At 34.8% G+C, this 15,536-nt stretch overlaps 1 protein-coding gene across 1 annotated transcript in view; it reads right to left on the bottom strand.

Moving 5' to 3' along the window:
* Positions 1–2,323: 2,323 nt before the first annotated feature.
* The window catches only part of LOC133211149 (keratocan), a 29,848-nt gene continuing 16,635 nt past the window's right edge, over positions 2,324–15,536 (bottom strand). The window contains exons 4-5 of the mRNA XM_061351312.1: positions 7,817–8,709; positions 2,324–3,095 (exon numbers count right to left, since the gene is read on the bottom strand). Of these exons, the coding sequence (XP_061207296.1) occupies positions 2,923–3,095; positions 7,817–8,709 (1,066 nt within the window). The 3' untranslated portion in view covers positions 2,324–2,922. The remainder of the gene's footprint in view (positions 3,096–7,816; positions 8,710–15,536) is intronic.

Below are 15,536 nucleotides of genomic sequence, written 5' to 3'. Positions count from 1 at the left end.
TCAGACTTTCATGCACAGTGATGTTTTTTACATTGTTTTAGGGGCCCTCTTCACAGGCAAAAGGACATTGTGTTTTACATTTTCCTCAATAGTTCTCTGCCTTAATGAATGGATTGAATGAGGTATGGTTGAAAGCCTACATTAGTTCCACACAGTAATGCAATTTAGACCTGCTATTGTAACCTAATGGGAAATTTCACCAACTTTCCCAGGAAGTTTAAGAATATTAAGACTGTTGCAAATAGACACATGCATGCAGCAAAGCAGCTCAAACCCCAGCCAGGGTTCATTTGTCTTGTGAAGGTCACTGCAGTAACAGCTCTTTTTCATTCTACCTTATGCTGGTTCTGGGAGAGGCAATCAAGATGGAGCAAATTGCTAAATGAGGATACTTAGGACTTTCTCTTTATTAAACAGTTACTAGGTGTGGAATCAGCAGGTTGTGTTCCAAGTATAGAAAACAGGGCACTTGTCAGCAGTAAATAACTTCAGAAGTTTAGCCCAATAGAATTTTGTCCAAGGATGTATCATGAATTCTTGTCTTCACTCAGACTATCTGGGATTTGACAGGGACAAGTCTTAAGCATCGACCTGCCTGTGTCCAAAGATTGTTCCACAAGATAGTAATGACCTTTGAAGAACTAGTTGATGAGGCTTTCCACCCTACAGTGGATTGGAAAAATCCATTACTGTAAGGTCAGGTGGTGGAAAATAACTGTTAAAAGTGATTTCACCAGATTATGTGCCCCTAATTTCATCATATAATGCCCCTAACCAGAACATTGAGTACATTGATGTTTCAGTGTTCCTATGTGATTTTGCACATCACCGCTTTTCATATATAAGCTTGACATCACTTTGGGGAAGGGTTTTCTGTTTTAACATGCTTTTCTGTTTTAACATGCATATAATGTTTAAAAAGGTCATAATCTTTGGCTGGAATGTCAAGACACTTTGCTATACAGTTAGAACTGCAAATAATGTTAATAATATGCATATATGCCTGTAAATATTCACTTTATAGTACATATGTTTGTTCTTTTATTAAGATAGAATTTGATTTCCAAATACAAACATGAATATTGTTATAATTTAATTAGTAACATTGTCAGTTTTTGGTGGTTTTTTTGTAAAAAAAATAATTACTATGCTATTATTGAGTGAAGAATATAGGTAAACACACATACATATTGTAGAGACTTTTAGAATCTGTATTTTTTTCATATAGGGTGAACACAGGTACAGAAAATATTTTGTTAGAAAGGCAGGAGTTTCTCAGCAATCACAAAAAATAACTGCAAAAATAAATGGTTTTGTTACAGGATTTCTGAGTGGGTTATTTCTATGCTGGGTTTCTATACTGGGTTATTTCTACAAGTGCAGTGGAAGAGAGTAAGGCCTGATTTTTCAGGTAAAAGAGATTGAATATTAGAAATTAAAGTTCTCAACCCTTTTAAAAATCTATGTTTAAGAAAATGTTTCAGCTTCAAAGAAAAATTTCACCACGTGTAGTCTATAAATGCATGCTACTGAGGCCAGTCTTAAAATGTCAGAAATAGATACAAGCTATCAAAGAGCAACAAATTGCTTCCATCTACAACTACGAGAAGACTAAAATAACATGACTGATGAATAGTCTGTTGCGCTATCAGAAATAAAAATGTCATACTCTCCCAGTGAATAGTTGACTCTAATATTCAAGTTCTGCTCTGAAATACCAACGTTATTCTATAAAAATAATATAAAAAGCAAAACCAAACTCACAAATAAAAGTCTTCATAAAAGATGCCTGCTGATATTGCCCTTGTTAGTGAATTGTGAATGTGTTGTATTCTAAATACCTAGACTTTTCTAAAATGCGTTGTTATTACTTGCATGTGTATGAGTCAGCAGACAGCTAAATACTGCCCTGAGTTCATTGCGTTTAGTTAAACTGATACAATTCCTTTGCAGATATTTGACTAGTTCATTAAATAATTAGGAGGAGATGTACCTCTTAATTTTTTAATTTTCTCTTTATGACCATTATATTAAGTAGCCATTCCAATTTTTGTAAAGTACCTAGTCTGCAAAATATGTAATCATTACTGTTCCTGGTTGTACACCTATGGAAACTAAAATAAACCAAATATTCAACGACTATCACAAAGCTATAGGAAGAAATTATGTCAAATCTAGAAATTAAATACTGAAGAATGAAACAGCAGAAAATTGTTACTTTGATAAACTAAGGTTTTATCTCATGTTTCCTTGTCCCTGGTTTTGAGTTTTGATAAGTATATTGCAATTCTGAAATCATACACTGAATGAATCCATACAACAATATGTATATTCAGTATATTGCTCTGGACTCTGAGCCTCATACACTTATGCCTTAAAAGTATCAGTCTTCATGAGATGACAACAATTTATGAGTTACTTACATATTAAGTGGTTGTTCTCCATTGGTCACTATCTTAAAAAAGACAGTGGCAATTCTGGTAAGTAGTAGTCATGCAACTCATGATTTTCTAGCATGTGTATTTAGCCAAGTGCACTCAAATTCATTGTGTTAGTTACTATGTAAGAAAATGAAGAAATAGAATTTATCTGTAACAATGATATTAACAGGATAGTGTAACATTTGACAAAAAAGATGGAGTAGACAAGAATTTGCTTTGGAATATCTGGGGTATTACACAAATGACTTTCAATATATTCGCATTAGGAATTCTTAGGTAAAGCATTAAGCAAATGTTTCATGTACATCCAAAATCTCTTCTGAAAGAAGAACTATCTTTCCAGTTGTAGAAAAGATGCAAGGAAGGAAAAAAGTTAAAGTCAAAATAAATCTGTTACTTCTTGATGAGTTAGAACAAGTTTAATTCCAGTAAAACTTGTATTTTAGCACTCTTACAGTACAAGAGTGATACTGTGATGTTTTTATATGACAACAGCTTGAAGTAGTCGGAAGCATATCATGATGTCCAGTGGGATTGGAGGTTGAATTTCATTACCATCCAGGCGAAGGTATCGGAGGCGAGGGATGTTGCCATAAAAACCATGGTCTTCTGCTATAGCAATTGAGACTGGGCATATTTGAGTACCATTGACACCTGAAAATGTAGATCAACATATTAGTTAACTTTCATGGCAAAGGCTCATTATGAGAAAGTTCATTAAGAAAACAAATAAAACAAGCTTCCAATGATATTTGTAAGGGAGACAATTTCTCCTATGAGAGTTGGAAAATACTGACTCAATAACAAATTGCTTTTTTATCAAGCAAGAGAGCATCTTAGCATAATGTAATCTAGATCATTGAATCACAATATTTAACATAATGCAATAGTGAATGAAGGCTACTGGTTGCATAGTTTTACCTTGGAGAGAAAAGAGTCTAATTTAGACAACTATTGGGTAACTATTCATTGAGAAATAGCTTTCTGCCCTTAGAAAGAGCAAAACAAGGTTAATGTTGAGGGATTTTGAACATTTTACTGCAATTGCAATATGTTTATTTTAGCAGATAATATTCTCCACAGACTATCTTGCATTCAAAATAATAGCAATATTGAATTGGAGGAGCTTTTTATAATGTCTGAAATTTTTAACGTCTGTACTTTCCTGTTCTCTCAAATTCTTCACTACAGTTGGTTTTAACTGTGAGAATATAATGAGTGCAGTGGGATATTTTTCTTCCTAATCTGAAAGCCAACAAGCCCTTAACTTTATAAATAACACACAGCTTGTTACAATTCAGATAAAATTTGAAACTACGGCTTCAATTGTTGCTCATTATATGAGTTGAATAGATTGGGTTCTTTACATGGTGTCCCCTAAGTTACTTCTGCACTGTCAGTTGTCTAAAATTCTTCTCATATTTTGTCTTAGTGAGGCTGCTGCTGCCCTATTTCAGCCTTAAAATGACCTTATTCTAGAAAACAGTAGAGTGGTGCTTTACTATGAAAGATGTCAGATTTCATTGACAAAATTGTGCCGTTTAATCATTGGTCTGACTACCTGAGGATCTTGTTGGGCCCAGATCACCTGCAAAAAGTGGTTGCATGAAGAATGTGTGCATAACAGATTTATTTGAGCACAGTTTTGGTTTGTTTTGTTGGGTTTTTTTTAAGCCCATAAATAAGCTTTTTACAAAAACTTTTCTCCCCATATATTTAGAAATTATAATATGCGTACAGTTTTTAATTACAATACCACAAATTGGTTAACTGTTAATAAATAAAAACTGCCATGGTTTTAGTTTTGTTTGGTTTCATTTGGGTTGGGTTGTTTGGGTTTTTTTAATTAAAAAAAAATCTTATTTTGAAAAACTGACAAGCTGCTTGAAACATCTTGGAAATGGACTTTATCTTTGCCATGGAAATCAGATAAATACATCTAGTTGGCCAAGGCCTAAAAAGTTTATCATATCCATGATATCAAAATGTCTTTGTCTATGTTATGAAACTTGTTTAGTGTTTGTAAAGCATTTGATATTCTTGGAAGAAACAAACTACAACTTATTTTTATGTGTGAAGCAGGAAGCTGGAGAGTGAGGTTTTATTATTAAAGCAGTTATTAAAATTTTATAAGTGACTCAATATCTGCCTCTTCAGGTCAATATTACTGTCCCTAGGGGACAAAGTGTGTTCTAAAGCTCTGTGTTCTCTGACCAAAAAGCTATCCCACTCCACTAGTTTTCACTGGGTTAATTACTCCAATCTTAAAGTGAGGAAGCAGTTATCTAACCACAGGCCACCTATGAAGAAGTTACTTCCTGATGATGTGTGGTATGAAGTACTTTGGGTTATTATTCTCTTCCCATGAACAGTGAATCCTACCCAAGCTACTAGATGAGTGAAAGCCTCCCACTCTGCTCTTCCCTTGCTATCCTGTTCATAAGTAGATTGCTGAATTTTGCTTAAGCAGGAGGGTCAGGGCAACCTATCTACATGTTTACAATTCACCCTACCTAGTCTGATCTATGTAGAGGGTAAATGTCAGTATAAGTAAACCATTTACACTCTTTTTATAAACTCTGGAGAGAGAGTAACACTTCCAAATGGTGATTAACATCTCCTTAAGATGGGTTTATTTTCCCTCTAGAATTATGTATGTCTTTCCATTAATTGAGTAGATAGTTTGTATCACTAATTCAAACTAGATGCAAAAATCTAGGATCATTAATTCAAATAAGATGAATTCCACCTGTTGTCAACAGTATTGTTAAATGGTGCAATAGTTAAAACTCAGACTTGAGTTGCTGCAGGGGAAAATGCAAAAGAGGTTCTCATTAATGGTTAACAACATGTCTGCTGAAGAATCACAGAAGATACAGTTTCTTTTCCAATAAAAGTAATAATTTAGAAACATTCAAAAAGTAAGTTCATCAAGAAGGTAGATACATGCTGACATATGAGTGTGAGGGTATTTCTGTTCTATTCTTGCAACATCTAGCTGCACTTACTGTAGCTCAGCTCAAATATTTGGACTCCCCTTCTCCTTGACACATAATATTTGAGTGCAGCAGCCACAGATCAGTCAGGAAATCTTTACCTTTCTGGGCTCTTCTAGCAAAGAAGCTAGTACTGTCCAATAGCACAGAGGTCTGACAGTAAGTCAGGATCTGTAACTTCAGCCATTTCTTTTCAATGTCCTGTAATGGATTCTGACAGACTGGAGCTGCTACTTGACCCAAGGACTTTTCTCTTTCTCTAAGATAGTATAGTATTAGCTCAGAGGACATACCCCAGACTCCTGGTGTTCCTCTAGGGGAAGTTACTGCCCACTTCCTTTTACCACTCCTTTGACAGCACTGTAATATCACCTGCTTACCCTTGCTCACTCTCCACATTGTTTCATGCCTTCTCCTCTTTTTGTTTCCTCTAACACTTCCTTTTTCATCATTTGACATCTCCCCATAGCCTCACCTATGTATCTCATAAATAAACAGGTAGGGTGAACTGTAAACACATAGATGGATTGCCCTCACCCTCCTGCTTAAGAAAATACGTTTAAAAAAAAAGAAAGTTAAAAGTAAATGGAACAAGTGTGGTGAGTTGTAGCCATAAATAATTTAAAGTTTATGTTGATTTTGCTTCCAAATTTTAAGTTGTTTTTTTTTTTTTTTTTTAATTCTGCACATTGAGACCCTTAGGGTAGAGACCACAGGAGAAACCCTGGTTCCACTGAGACCACTGATGAGGCTATCACTGATTTCACTGGGCTTCAGGATATTGCCTTATATCTTTATAATTTTTTTCTGGACAAATAAGGCCTTGGACTTATGTGAAGAACTGATTTTAAAGCAGGCAAATACAATTAACATAGAACTTTTGACGTTCTAGAGCTTGCAGTGCCAGCAGTGTAACTGTGAACCACCAAGAGAAAATAAAGCAGCAATTGGCAGGTGTGCAGGGGTATCTGACAATTAGTACTGTAAAAAGGGATTGTTCTGCACACATAAAAGTAACCTCTTAGGAGGACTCCTTTGCAGAGAAACCAGACCCAGGATTTTACCGCTATTTTTCTCTAATCATTTACGTTGGTTATCTTAAAATATGACTGATAATCAGCTTCCAGGGTTTAAGAAGACAAAGCCAATCTGCAGAATTAATGCCACATCTTATTACTCTTGCCTGATGGAATTACATTCCTTGTCTGTAGTCCTCAAGGCCCTTTGAGATATTGTCTATTAGAGCGGTGTCTCATGGAGACAGTGTCATTATCACTTACCTCTTGAACAAATATGTTTTGTAGTAAAATGTACCTTACATAATATCTGCATTTCACTTAGGGTGTCAGGTTGCCTTTTAAAATGTTTCTGTACTACTTTATGAATAGTTATTAACAATAAAGACTCCTTTTTTTAATTAAGAGCAGTGTTGTGCTTAAGTTAGTGATTAATTTTGAAAAGTGGTAAAGTCATTAAGGAATATGAGGCTTGTGGAAAACTATGATTTATGCTCGTAGGTACTCATGTGTCATTCCAAAACAGGATTTGAGTTTGCACATACTTCAGAGGCTGATTTTCATGGTTTTAACCTTTTTTAAACTCATTTAGTAAAGGAAGATAATTTGGCAGCTCTTTAAATACTACCTAGACACATAACACTTCTTGAACTAAACAGGCTACATTTTTCATGAAAAATTCAGCATTTTATGCACAGTAAGCAAAGCATGAGGAAGATATTCAAGCCTAAAATATTCAATATCCACATTCTAATTATTTATTTTTAAAATAGATTTTGTTGACTACAGACAACATTATATTCTCTCTTAAGGGTGCATCACATTAAGCTCCCTACTACTTTAGGTGGACAGAGAGATAGTAAAAACTGAACATACAGCAGTTCTGTAAATTTAATGGAGTCCCTAAGGTGCTCAGGAACTTTGAAAATCTGACAGTCAATACAGATGTGGATTGAATATCCTCATTTTTTGCACCCACTTTTTAGTTGTTGTTTCTTGTTTATTTGTTCCTAGCTCTTCTGTGCATAATTAATTTGTTTCTACAAAATGGTTACTGGCATGCATACAGTGACATGTGAATGCACAAATTCTCCTTAATACCCACATATTTCTGATCTGCTTGCAGAGTGTTTTATCTGTATGCATATGAACATTTTTTGCATATGGAATTAGTTCCATGCGCATATTTGGTTGTCATATTTTAGACCTGACTTGAAAACTGGCCTGTTGGAGGTCCTCTTTGTCTTCTTCCTATAATCTACAGCACATTTTAAGTTTTTATTTCAAAGAGCATTTTTTGTGGTTATATAAACATTTAAAATAACTGTCTTGGTAGGATCCCACATTGACAATACACACTTACTTTTGATTCTGTTGTGATCAAGGTGAAGGTGCTCTAGATGAGCATTGATTGGTGGAATTTTAGTGAGCTGGTTGTGAGACAGCTGTAGATCTAGGATAGAGGAAACATTAAACCCATTCGGGGGAATACCATCATCAGATAATTTATTGTAGTTCAGCCTGAGGAAAGTCACTTTGGGTATTGCACTGAAGTAGTTTTCTGGTATCACTTCAATGGAGTTGTTGTCCAAAAACAACTGCAGTGTGTTAGCTGGGATGCTTAAAGGCATTTTCTTGAGTGAATTTTTTGCTATGTTGAGTTGCATGAGATTGTTGAGTCCTTGGAATGTATTGCTTTGAAGAGCGCTGTCCAACAAACTGTTCTGGTGCAGATCTAACAGAGTAAGGTTTTCCAAGTTGCTGAAGGCTCCTTCTGGGATTCTGGAGATTCTGTTTCTAGCCAGTCTTAGCTGTTCCAGGCCCACTGGTAATGGGGCAGGCACTTCCTCCAATTCGTTATCTTCAAGGAATAAGTAAAGCAGCCTTTTCAGCTTGCTCAGTACACCACTCTCAATTCCACTGTTGGTGATTTTATTCTTGTTCAGATTTATCCATCTCAGATAAGTGGCATTCACAAAAGACTTTTCTGAAATTGTTTCAATTACATTGTTTTGGAGATAGAGGTACCAAATTCTTGCTGGGATTGCAGGTATTTCTTTAAGTCCTTTGTTATCACAATATAATGCATTGGGGAAGCTAGGAGGACAAAAGCACTCTTGTGGACACTCAGAAGTGTAGTGAGACCAGTGCTCAGGGTCCAGCTCATCATAAACTTGTCTCACAGTTCGAGTCCACACAGAATTGAATAAGAATAAGATCAAAAGGCTTGTACAGACTTTTAGAGTCATTATTTGCCTTGGAAGGGAAAAAAATAACAAACCAGTTAGCCAACTCTCAACAGAACTCTCTAACAGCAGGCTAGATTAGATTAACAAACCAGTATTAAATAGAAAATAGTACTTTGTAAACAGCCAAATTCTGTCCCCTGGGATATTACCTATGGTATGCTAAGGAAAAAAACTGATCAGAAATATAAAAGATATACAAATTTCAGTGCTATATGTTGAAGAACATTTTCCTGATTCAACTTAGACTCCAAATTGGCTACCAGTTTAACTGATATCCATGCAAATGTCATTTCAAAGAACATGAAAGCAAAGATCATTTTCCTGACATTAAATCAGTGTTTCTTATAAATTTGTTTTTCCTGTATAGAGCTATACATTACTCTATATAATTTACTATCTTCAGTAAAGCTATCAATACCATGATGATATAAATACTGTTATACTTAATGTTTCTCCTTTTAAAATTAATCATACATTCTTTTCTGTTTTTCCTTTCAAATTCTAATGTCATCTGGATCAGATTTTCCAGGGTCCTTTCTCATCACAGAGAAGTGAAAGATCAAAGACTGTTTTAACAGCTGTTTGTTGGACATGTTCTTAAAAAGCTTAGAAGGAATATGTTTGAGTAATCTATTCTCCTCCCGCATTAACTCTCATATCCATAGTTACGAATTTCTTTCTCTAAAGCAAACAGCCAAAACTAATGCCTGATCTAAATGACACAAAAAGTCCTAGCTAAATTATATCATATGCACTCATGCATCTTGTATCTCTTTTACTTACTTATTTGTTTTGTTTATTTTTTTGCACTCTTAAAGGGTGAACAGATTAATCAATGATAATTTACTCCAGAAAGAAATATTTGTGCAGCACAAAACCAGTGCTTCACAAACTCTGTTAACCTGCTTGCTTCCTGATGAAGATTAGCAAGCATTTTGCTTGCAGAGGTAAGAGATTGATAGCTGAAATTTCTGGTCAAAATTAAGAGTTTAGTTTTGGCAAAAAAAAAAAAAAAGTATTAAAAGGATTAATGAGCCAGTAAGGTTAAAAGCTCATTTAAGTTAATGCATATATGTAAGCATTTTATAGTTTTTAACATTGTTATTAGCAGTAACAAGTGCAATACCCTACAGATCTTCTAGTCTCAGAAATTGCTATCTAGAAACATTCAAAAAAAGACAAATAAAATATTTCTAAAGAATAACATCTCTAATTTATACAGTGAAATGGCACCTTCTTTCTATGTAAATATTCATAACATAGCATTTTAAAAAAGGAATATAAAGTATTTACCTTGTTAGTCAAGTTCCTGGAGCTATCTGAATCCAGTTAGAAATCACTGTAAATTCACAGCTTTTTGGCTGCTAACCTCTATGTTAGCTTCCTGTCCTCCCAAGTATTAATAGCATATAAAGCTTGACTCACATGCTAGTGTTCCCTGATGTATTACCATATACACCTTATTAGCTATTGTTTCTAATTTGACATTGCTTCAGAGTCTGGGCTTACCTCAGCTTTCTTGGATCTTCTTTTCTTTCTATTGGTCACTGTTGTCAGACTGTAATAGCTTGAGTCAGGCTACAAGCCGTGTTCTATGAATACAGCCTAATATATACGCATCAGTGGCTACAGCTTTTAACCCCTAAAATAACTAAGGCACCTCAGCACCTAGTCAGGAAAAGACAGGAAATCCTGACTTTAATCATAAGCAGCCACAGAGCTGAAGATATCTGCTTTTTACAGTTTAGCTAATGAGATGAACTGGTCTAGATGAAACAGGTAACACAAAATGTACCTTTATTCAAAACTTTTGTCAGAAGATACTTTACATGCAAAGCTCACTTACATCATAATTCATTTTCATAATATCTGAACTGGCCACAGAGAATTAAAAACAGTGCCATCTGTTTCTACGGAAAAGTTTTATTTGATTTTTATCAAATGCAGATGCTGCCATGCCATTTAAAGACAATTCTTGATTAGGAGAGGGAGATAGCAAAAGCATTTGCTAAGAATTTTTTAATAACCTATTTTCATTAAAAAATTAAACCATATGTTTTCCTTTTTCTTGAGAGAGATTTACATAAATTTCTACAAAGTCCTCATACTCTCCAGTGCCTCCTGCAGTAAGGTCTGGTTTTAATTACCAAGGTACAAATTAATGAACTTGGCTTATCATTGATCTAAAGTAAACCCTTTCCAGCCAACTTGCTATTCAAGGCAAAGACACATATTTCTCATATTAAGTATTTTGGAGGATTTTTGTTTTCTTTTTTAGTCCAAACTTAAAGTTACAACTTAATATCAGGAAAACTAGCCATGATCAAACCAGAACAATGGCATAAGTGTTTTAAGTAAAAAAAACTAATGAAGATATTGAAAACAGAAAATATATTTTGGTACCTGTTATGAGTTTATATTAGTTTTAAAACTAAATTATATAATTATTTTAATTCAGTCTTGTCTAACTTATTTTAGGAATGAATATCTCTATCTGCGTATTTCGTAACCTTTAATACTTTGCTTCCTAAACTAAAAATATCTCAGAAGAATTTTAAAAATAAAGTAATAAGCAATAAGTAATAAGATAAGTAATCAAAAGAAGGAAAGCAACCCTTAAGTACACGGGCAGCTTTCACTGACTTCAGCATGTCTAATAAGTCATAATATTTTTGTATGTTTGTGCTACTTTGGTTTTTGTTTGGGAAATATATAGTACCAGTAATTTTTACAGGGTTTAAGTGTGTGCTTAAAAACCCCAGTGCTTAAGTAAGTGTTTCATTCTGCTAGAACTACAGATCCTTCAACACCTCTGAGAGATTATTAGAGCTGTTGTATAAGCCAGGTTTAAAACTGATTCCTTCATTAATAGTAAACTAAATACTCAAAAGGTTTAAATTAGATGAAATCAATTATATCTAAAAATAAAGGCTCTAGCTTTAAACAGATATACTAATTATAAGCATAAAAATTAGACGTGATGTATCAACCTTTTTATCATGAATATGACTCTAAACACCTAGGGCTTAAAACTTTTTCTTTGACCTCTCACAGAAGACATGGTACCACACATCCATGATGAAGAGGCTTTTCAGCTGGAGTCTGCAGAAGAGAGGTGGGAAGAGACAGAGGCACTCTTGTATGAATGTTAAAATACTTGTGTGTTAACTTGTAAGCAATTTAAGGAGGCTTCACCATGAAAAGTACATCTGTGACTATTGTAAAAGCCAGGCAGTGCAATATTTTGCATCTATGCTAAATTTTCAGCATGTGTAGAGAGAATATGGAGGCACTCAGGTCTGCTTACCATTAAAGAATGAGCCAAGACATTCACAGATGTTACACTGAAGGATTTAAAATGGCAAGTCCTGGTGGTAGATATGTTGTGACACACTTAAATGCAAGTTGCCAGATATTGCACTTTTAACAAAAAAAAGAGTGATTTTTCTTATGCTTCATGGAGGTCTGAATTTACCCTTTAACCTTCTAATCATGTTCAGATGTTCATTATATTAACACAGAAGTCACCTTGTGATAGCCAGTGGGACTTTATGTATGTACTACTCTTCAGCAAGAGAGAGGCACACCACAGTCTACCCTTTGTGGATTTAGAGGACAGGTATCCTTATCAAGCACATAACCTGCCATCCCATTCAAAGAAGCAGTTCTTCACTAGGAAAAGAAAACAACAAAAACATTTGTTAAGACTTTCTCAATAATGTGAGTTTTCATTTCTCCTGATGCAAAGACCAGAAAAAAATGGCAAGAAATGTCTTCAAAATCAGGAAAAACAATGCAATTACTCTAATATGCATTCTTATGTGCACTCAAAAATTTTGAAAAGATTTCTGCAGGAACAAGTGATTGCTTGGGTGCCCAAGTAGACCTTGCAAAAAGGTTTGCTTTCCACGAAACCTTCAATATTATACACATATACTCAGTCATGCATTCGTTGTGTTCAGTCCTCTATGATCTGGTGTACTATTTATTATTTAAAGGGTGCAATATATGGTGATAAAGTTTTATAGGCTAATAAAAGACTACAGCCAGGATTTTAAAAAAATGACTAATGGTTTGGGAGGTTTTTGTTTTGAGTATCCAATCTGAAACTCTTGCCAGGGCTTTATTTCTTTTAATTATTTCAGTAAGAGGGGACTAGGAATTTTGTAGTAATTTAGGTAATTTTTAGCTTGTGAAGCTGAGCAAAGGCAAATATCATTGAAACATAAACTGCTCCTGAGACCAAAAAGTAATAGTATGCATGGTATTTGCATAACAATAAAAGGAAGTAGAAAAATTGTTACAGTAAAAATACTGTGAAAGCCCCCTCTCTGAATTTTGGAGACCTTTTAAAACATACTGTTGGGAATAGTCTAGTTTGAGGAAGATATCTCAAGCTGTTACAGGACTTTTGCTCCATATGTCTCCTGGCAATCCACATTGTTAATCAGTGTAATAAAAGAATCTGTATTAGAAAAAAAAATATATCAAAAAGTGAGGAGCACCAAAAACCACAGAGGGTTGCAACATCTCCTTGAGCAGACTGATGTTCATGTTTGAGATTAGAACAGCCCACAAGCTTAAGACTAGAAGGGCTAAAGAGATAGACTAAAAAGACTCATTGGGAGGAGATGTGCACAACTGGGAGTGCTGTAAGAGCTGTTGTTCTCTTTCAGCATCGAAGTTGCTGACGGTGAAAAAATGCACTGTTTCCTTTCAGTAATGGCTGCCATATGTCTCAGATTTAACACAAGGCAAGGTCTGTTAACCATCAAGCACGTGTACAGTTCATCACCAGCAAACCCAGGAGTATACTACAAGCAAGACTAATTCACTGGCCCTGTGGATTGCTCTATTTAACAAAGGCTGCAGTTCAGTGTGCCCAGTTAGTGTGGTACTTTAGTGAAATGCTAGGTGTCTTGATCCAAAGGACAACATGCACTTAAATCCATTTCATGGTGACTAGAGAAAAGGTAACATTTTGGTGCTTCAAAACCTGAAGAAGAGAGTAAGTCCAGTTTATGTACCTAACCCTAATCATATACTCTATTGGTACCTCCAGGCATCCATGCAGATCATTTAAGGCAGGTGTTAATATTTACTCAGGGTTCAGTCTGTCCCTTTCACTTCTGACTGCCATGCAGCAGTGATATCTCTCTCTGTTTTGCATTGCTGCATGAAATAGAGCTGAAAAAGTTCTGAGTTTTACTCATAACCAGAAAAACAAGACTTCTGTTTACAAATACGTCTCTGGTCACCAGACAGTGATATATCCTAATGACTAATATCTGCTACTGCTTTTTAAAAAGAGGCCATAAAAGTGAGCAAGTCCAAATAGTCTAAAATAAAACAGATGAGCTTCAGATCCCTTCAGGCTAGCCTAAAGGACAGTACAGACAGATCAAAAGGGCCAACACAGATGTTCCAGATTCTTCCCTTATGGATGGATCTTAGTCTACATCATTCCTGGTGAAAAAACAAAACTGACTTAGGAGCAGGAACTCTGAACCTCCTAAAAGCCTAGAATTGCCTGCCTAGACCACTCAGTAGGAGAAATTGCATCTCTTACTTAAATAGCTGCATACACAGGCAGATAAAGCATAGTTAATTTACCTGGGGAGCTTTCAGGTAAGACCAGAAGATATTGTTTAATGAAACACCAGGAAATAGTTGGGCTGGTTTAATTTGCGAAATTTAAATGTCATCTGAGCCCTTTTTTTCTATAGGATTTAGGATGATGAGACTCTATTCTAAGTCCAGAAATAAGATTCTGTCAGTTTGCTTTCTGCACACCTTCACTCCCTTGTAAAAATCACAATGAGAACAGAATAGCTCAGCTTGAAGAGATCCTTGCAGACCAAAATATTTCAGAACAGAATAACTATGGAAAAGGGCTCAGATTTTATGGGGAATATACTGACCTCCTGAATATGCTTCATTAAGGAACCTTTTGGCTGACTCTTTCATTTCTCTCTCTATTTTGAGCTCATTACCAGTGTGACACCATAAAGGTTCCACAACACAGTGCCAAGATGTTGTATTTATCTTAGCTAGCTAGGTTTAGTATACTTACTATGTAAATGTGTCTGACTATCTCTTCCCTGAATTTGTTTTCATGCTTTCAGCAATTTCAACACTGAAAAAAAATTGTACTACACAGGGACCCCAATTTTAAAATGCTAGATGTATAACCAAACATATTTTAAATTAAATAGCTGACATGCATTTATTAATTACACACATACATTTATTTATCAAATAAACACATACATTGGGTTCTTGCACCTGATATTTAGATGATTAATATTTTCCAGGCAACTAACTGTAAGATAGAATATGAACTAGTCATCTGATGCCCATTCTGTAAATACATAGCTTTGGAAAGTAAAAAAATTGTGGTTTAAGTATTTAAGATAGCATACAGATAGTGAAAACAGGCTGTGAAGTGTGTGTTACTTTTGTTCCCTTATTTTAGTTTTGTTGTTAAAGTCCAAACATATTTTAATTCTGCTGTATTTTAGATTCCCACAGTAGGATGATAAATTCTGAGAAGCTTAGACTTGTAGAAAGATCTGTTCTCTAAAATACAAGACAATGGTTTCATAAAAAAAATATTCCCGCAACCTAACTAAAAAGAGTATTTTAGCCCCCCTATAATAAGCTCTGCTATAGTGATTCTGCCAAATTAGAAATTCAAGGTTCAAGTGATTTTTTTACTATTTAAAAAGACAAATAGCATATATGAAAACCCAGCCCATATTTTATTTTCCATTAATTTCAGCGGGTTTAGTCTAATTTTTAATGCAGATACTCCTGAAATTAAACATTAGAATA

Source organism: Neopsephotus bourkii, unplaced genomic scaffold (assembly GCF_033783945.1).
Source record: "Neopsephotus bourkii isolate Nb327-2 ecotype Australia unplaced genomic scaffold, CSIRO-AGI_Nbou_v1 NB_567, whole genome shotgun sequence".
NCBI classification, from domain to species: domain Eukaryota; kingdom Metazoa; phylum Chordata; class Aves; order Psittaciformes; family Psittacidae; genus Neopsephotus; species Neopsephotus bourkii.
Note: the sequence above shows the minus strand (reverse complement) of the source record. Positions and strands in the feature narration are given on the sequence as shown.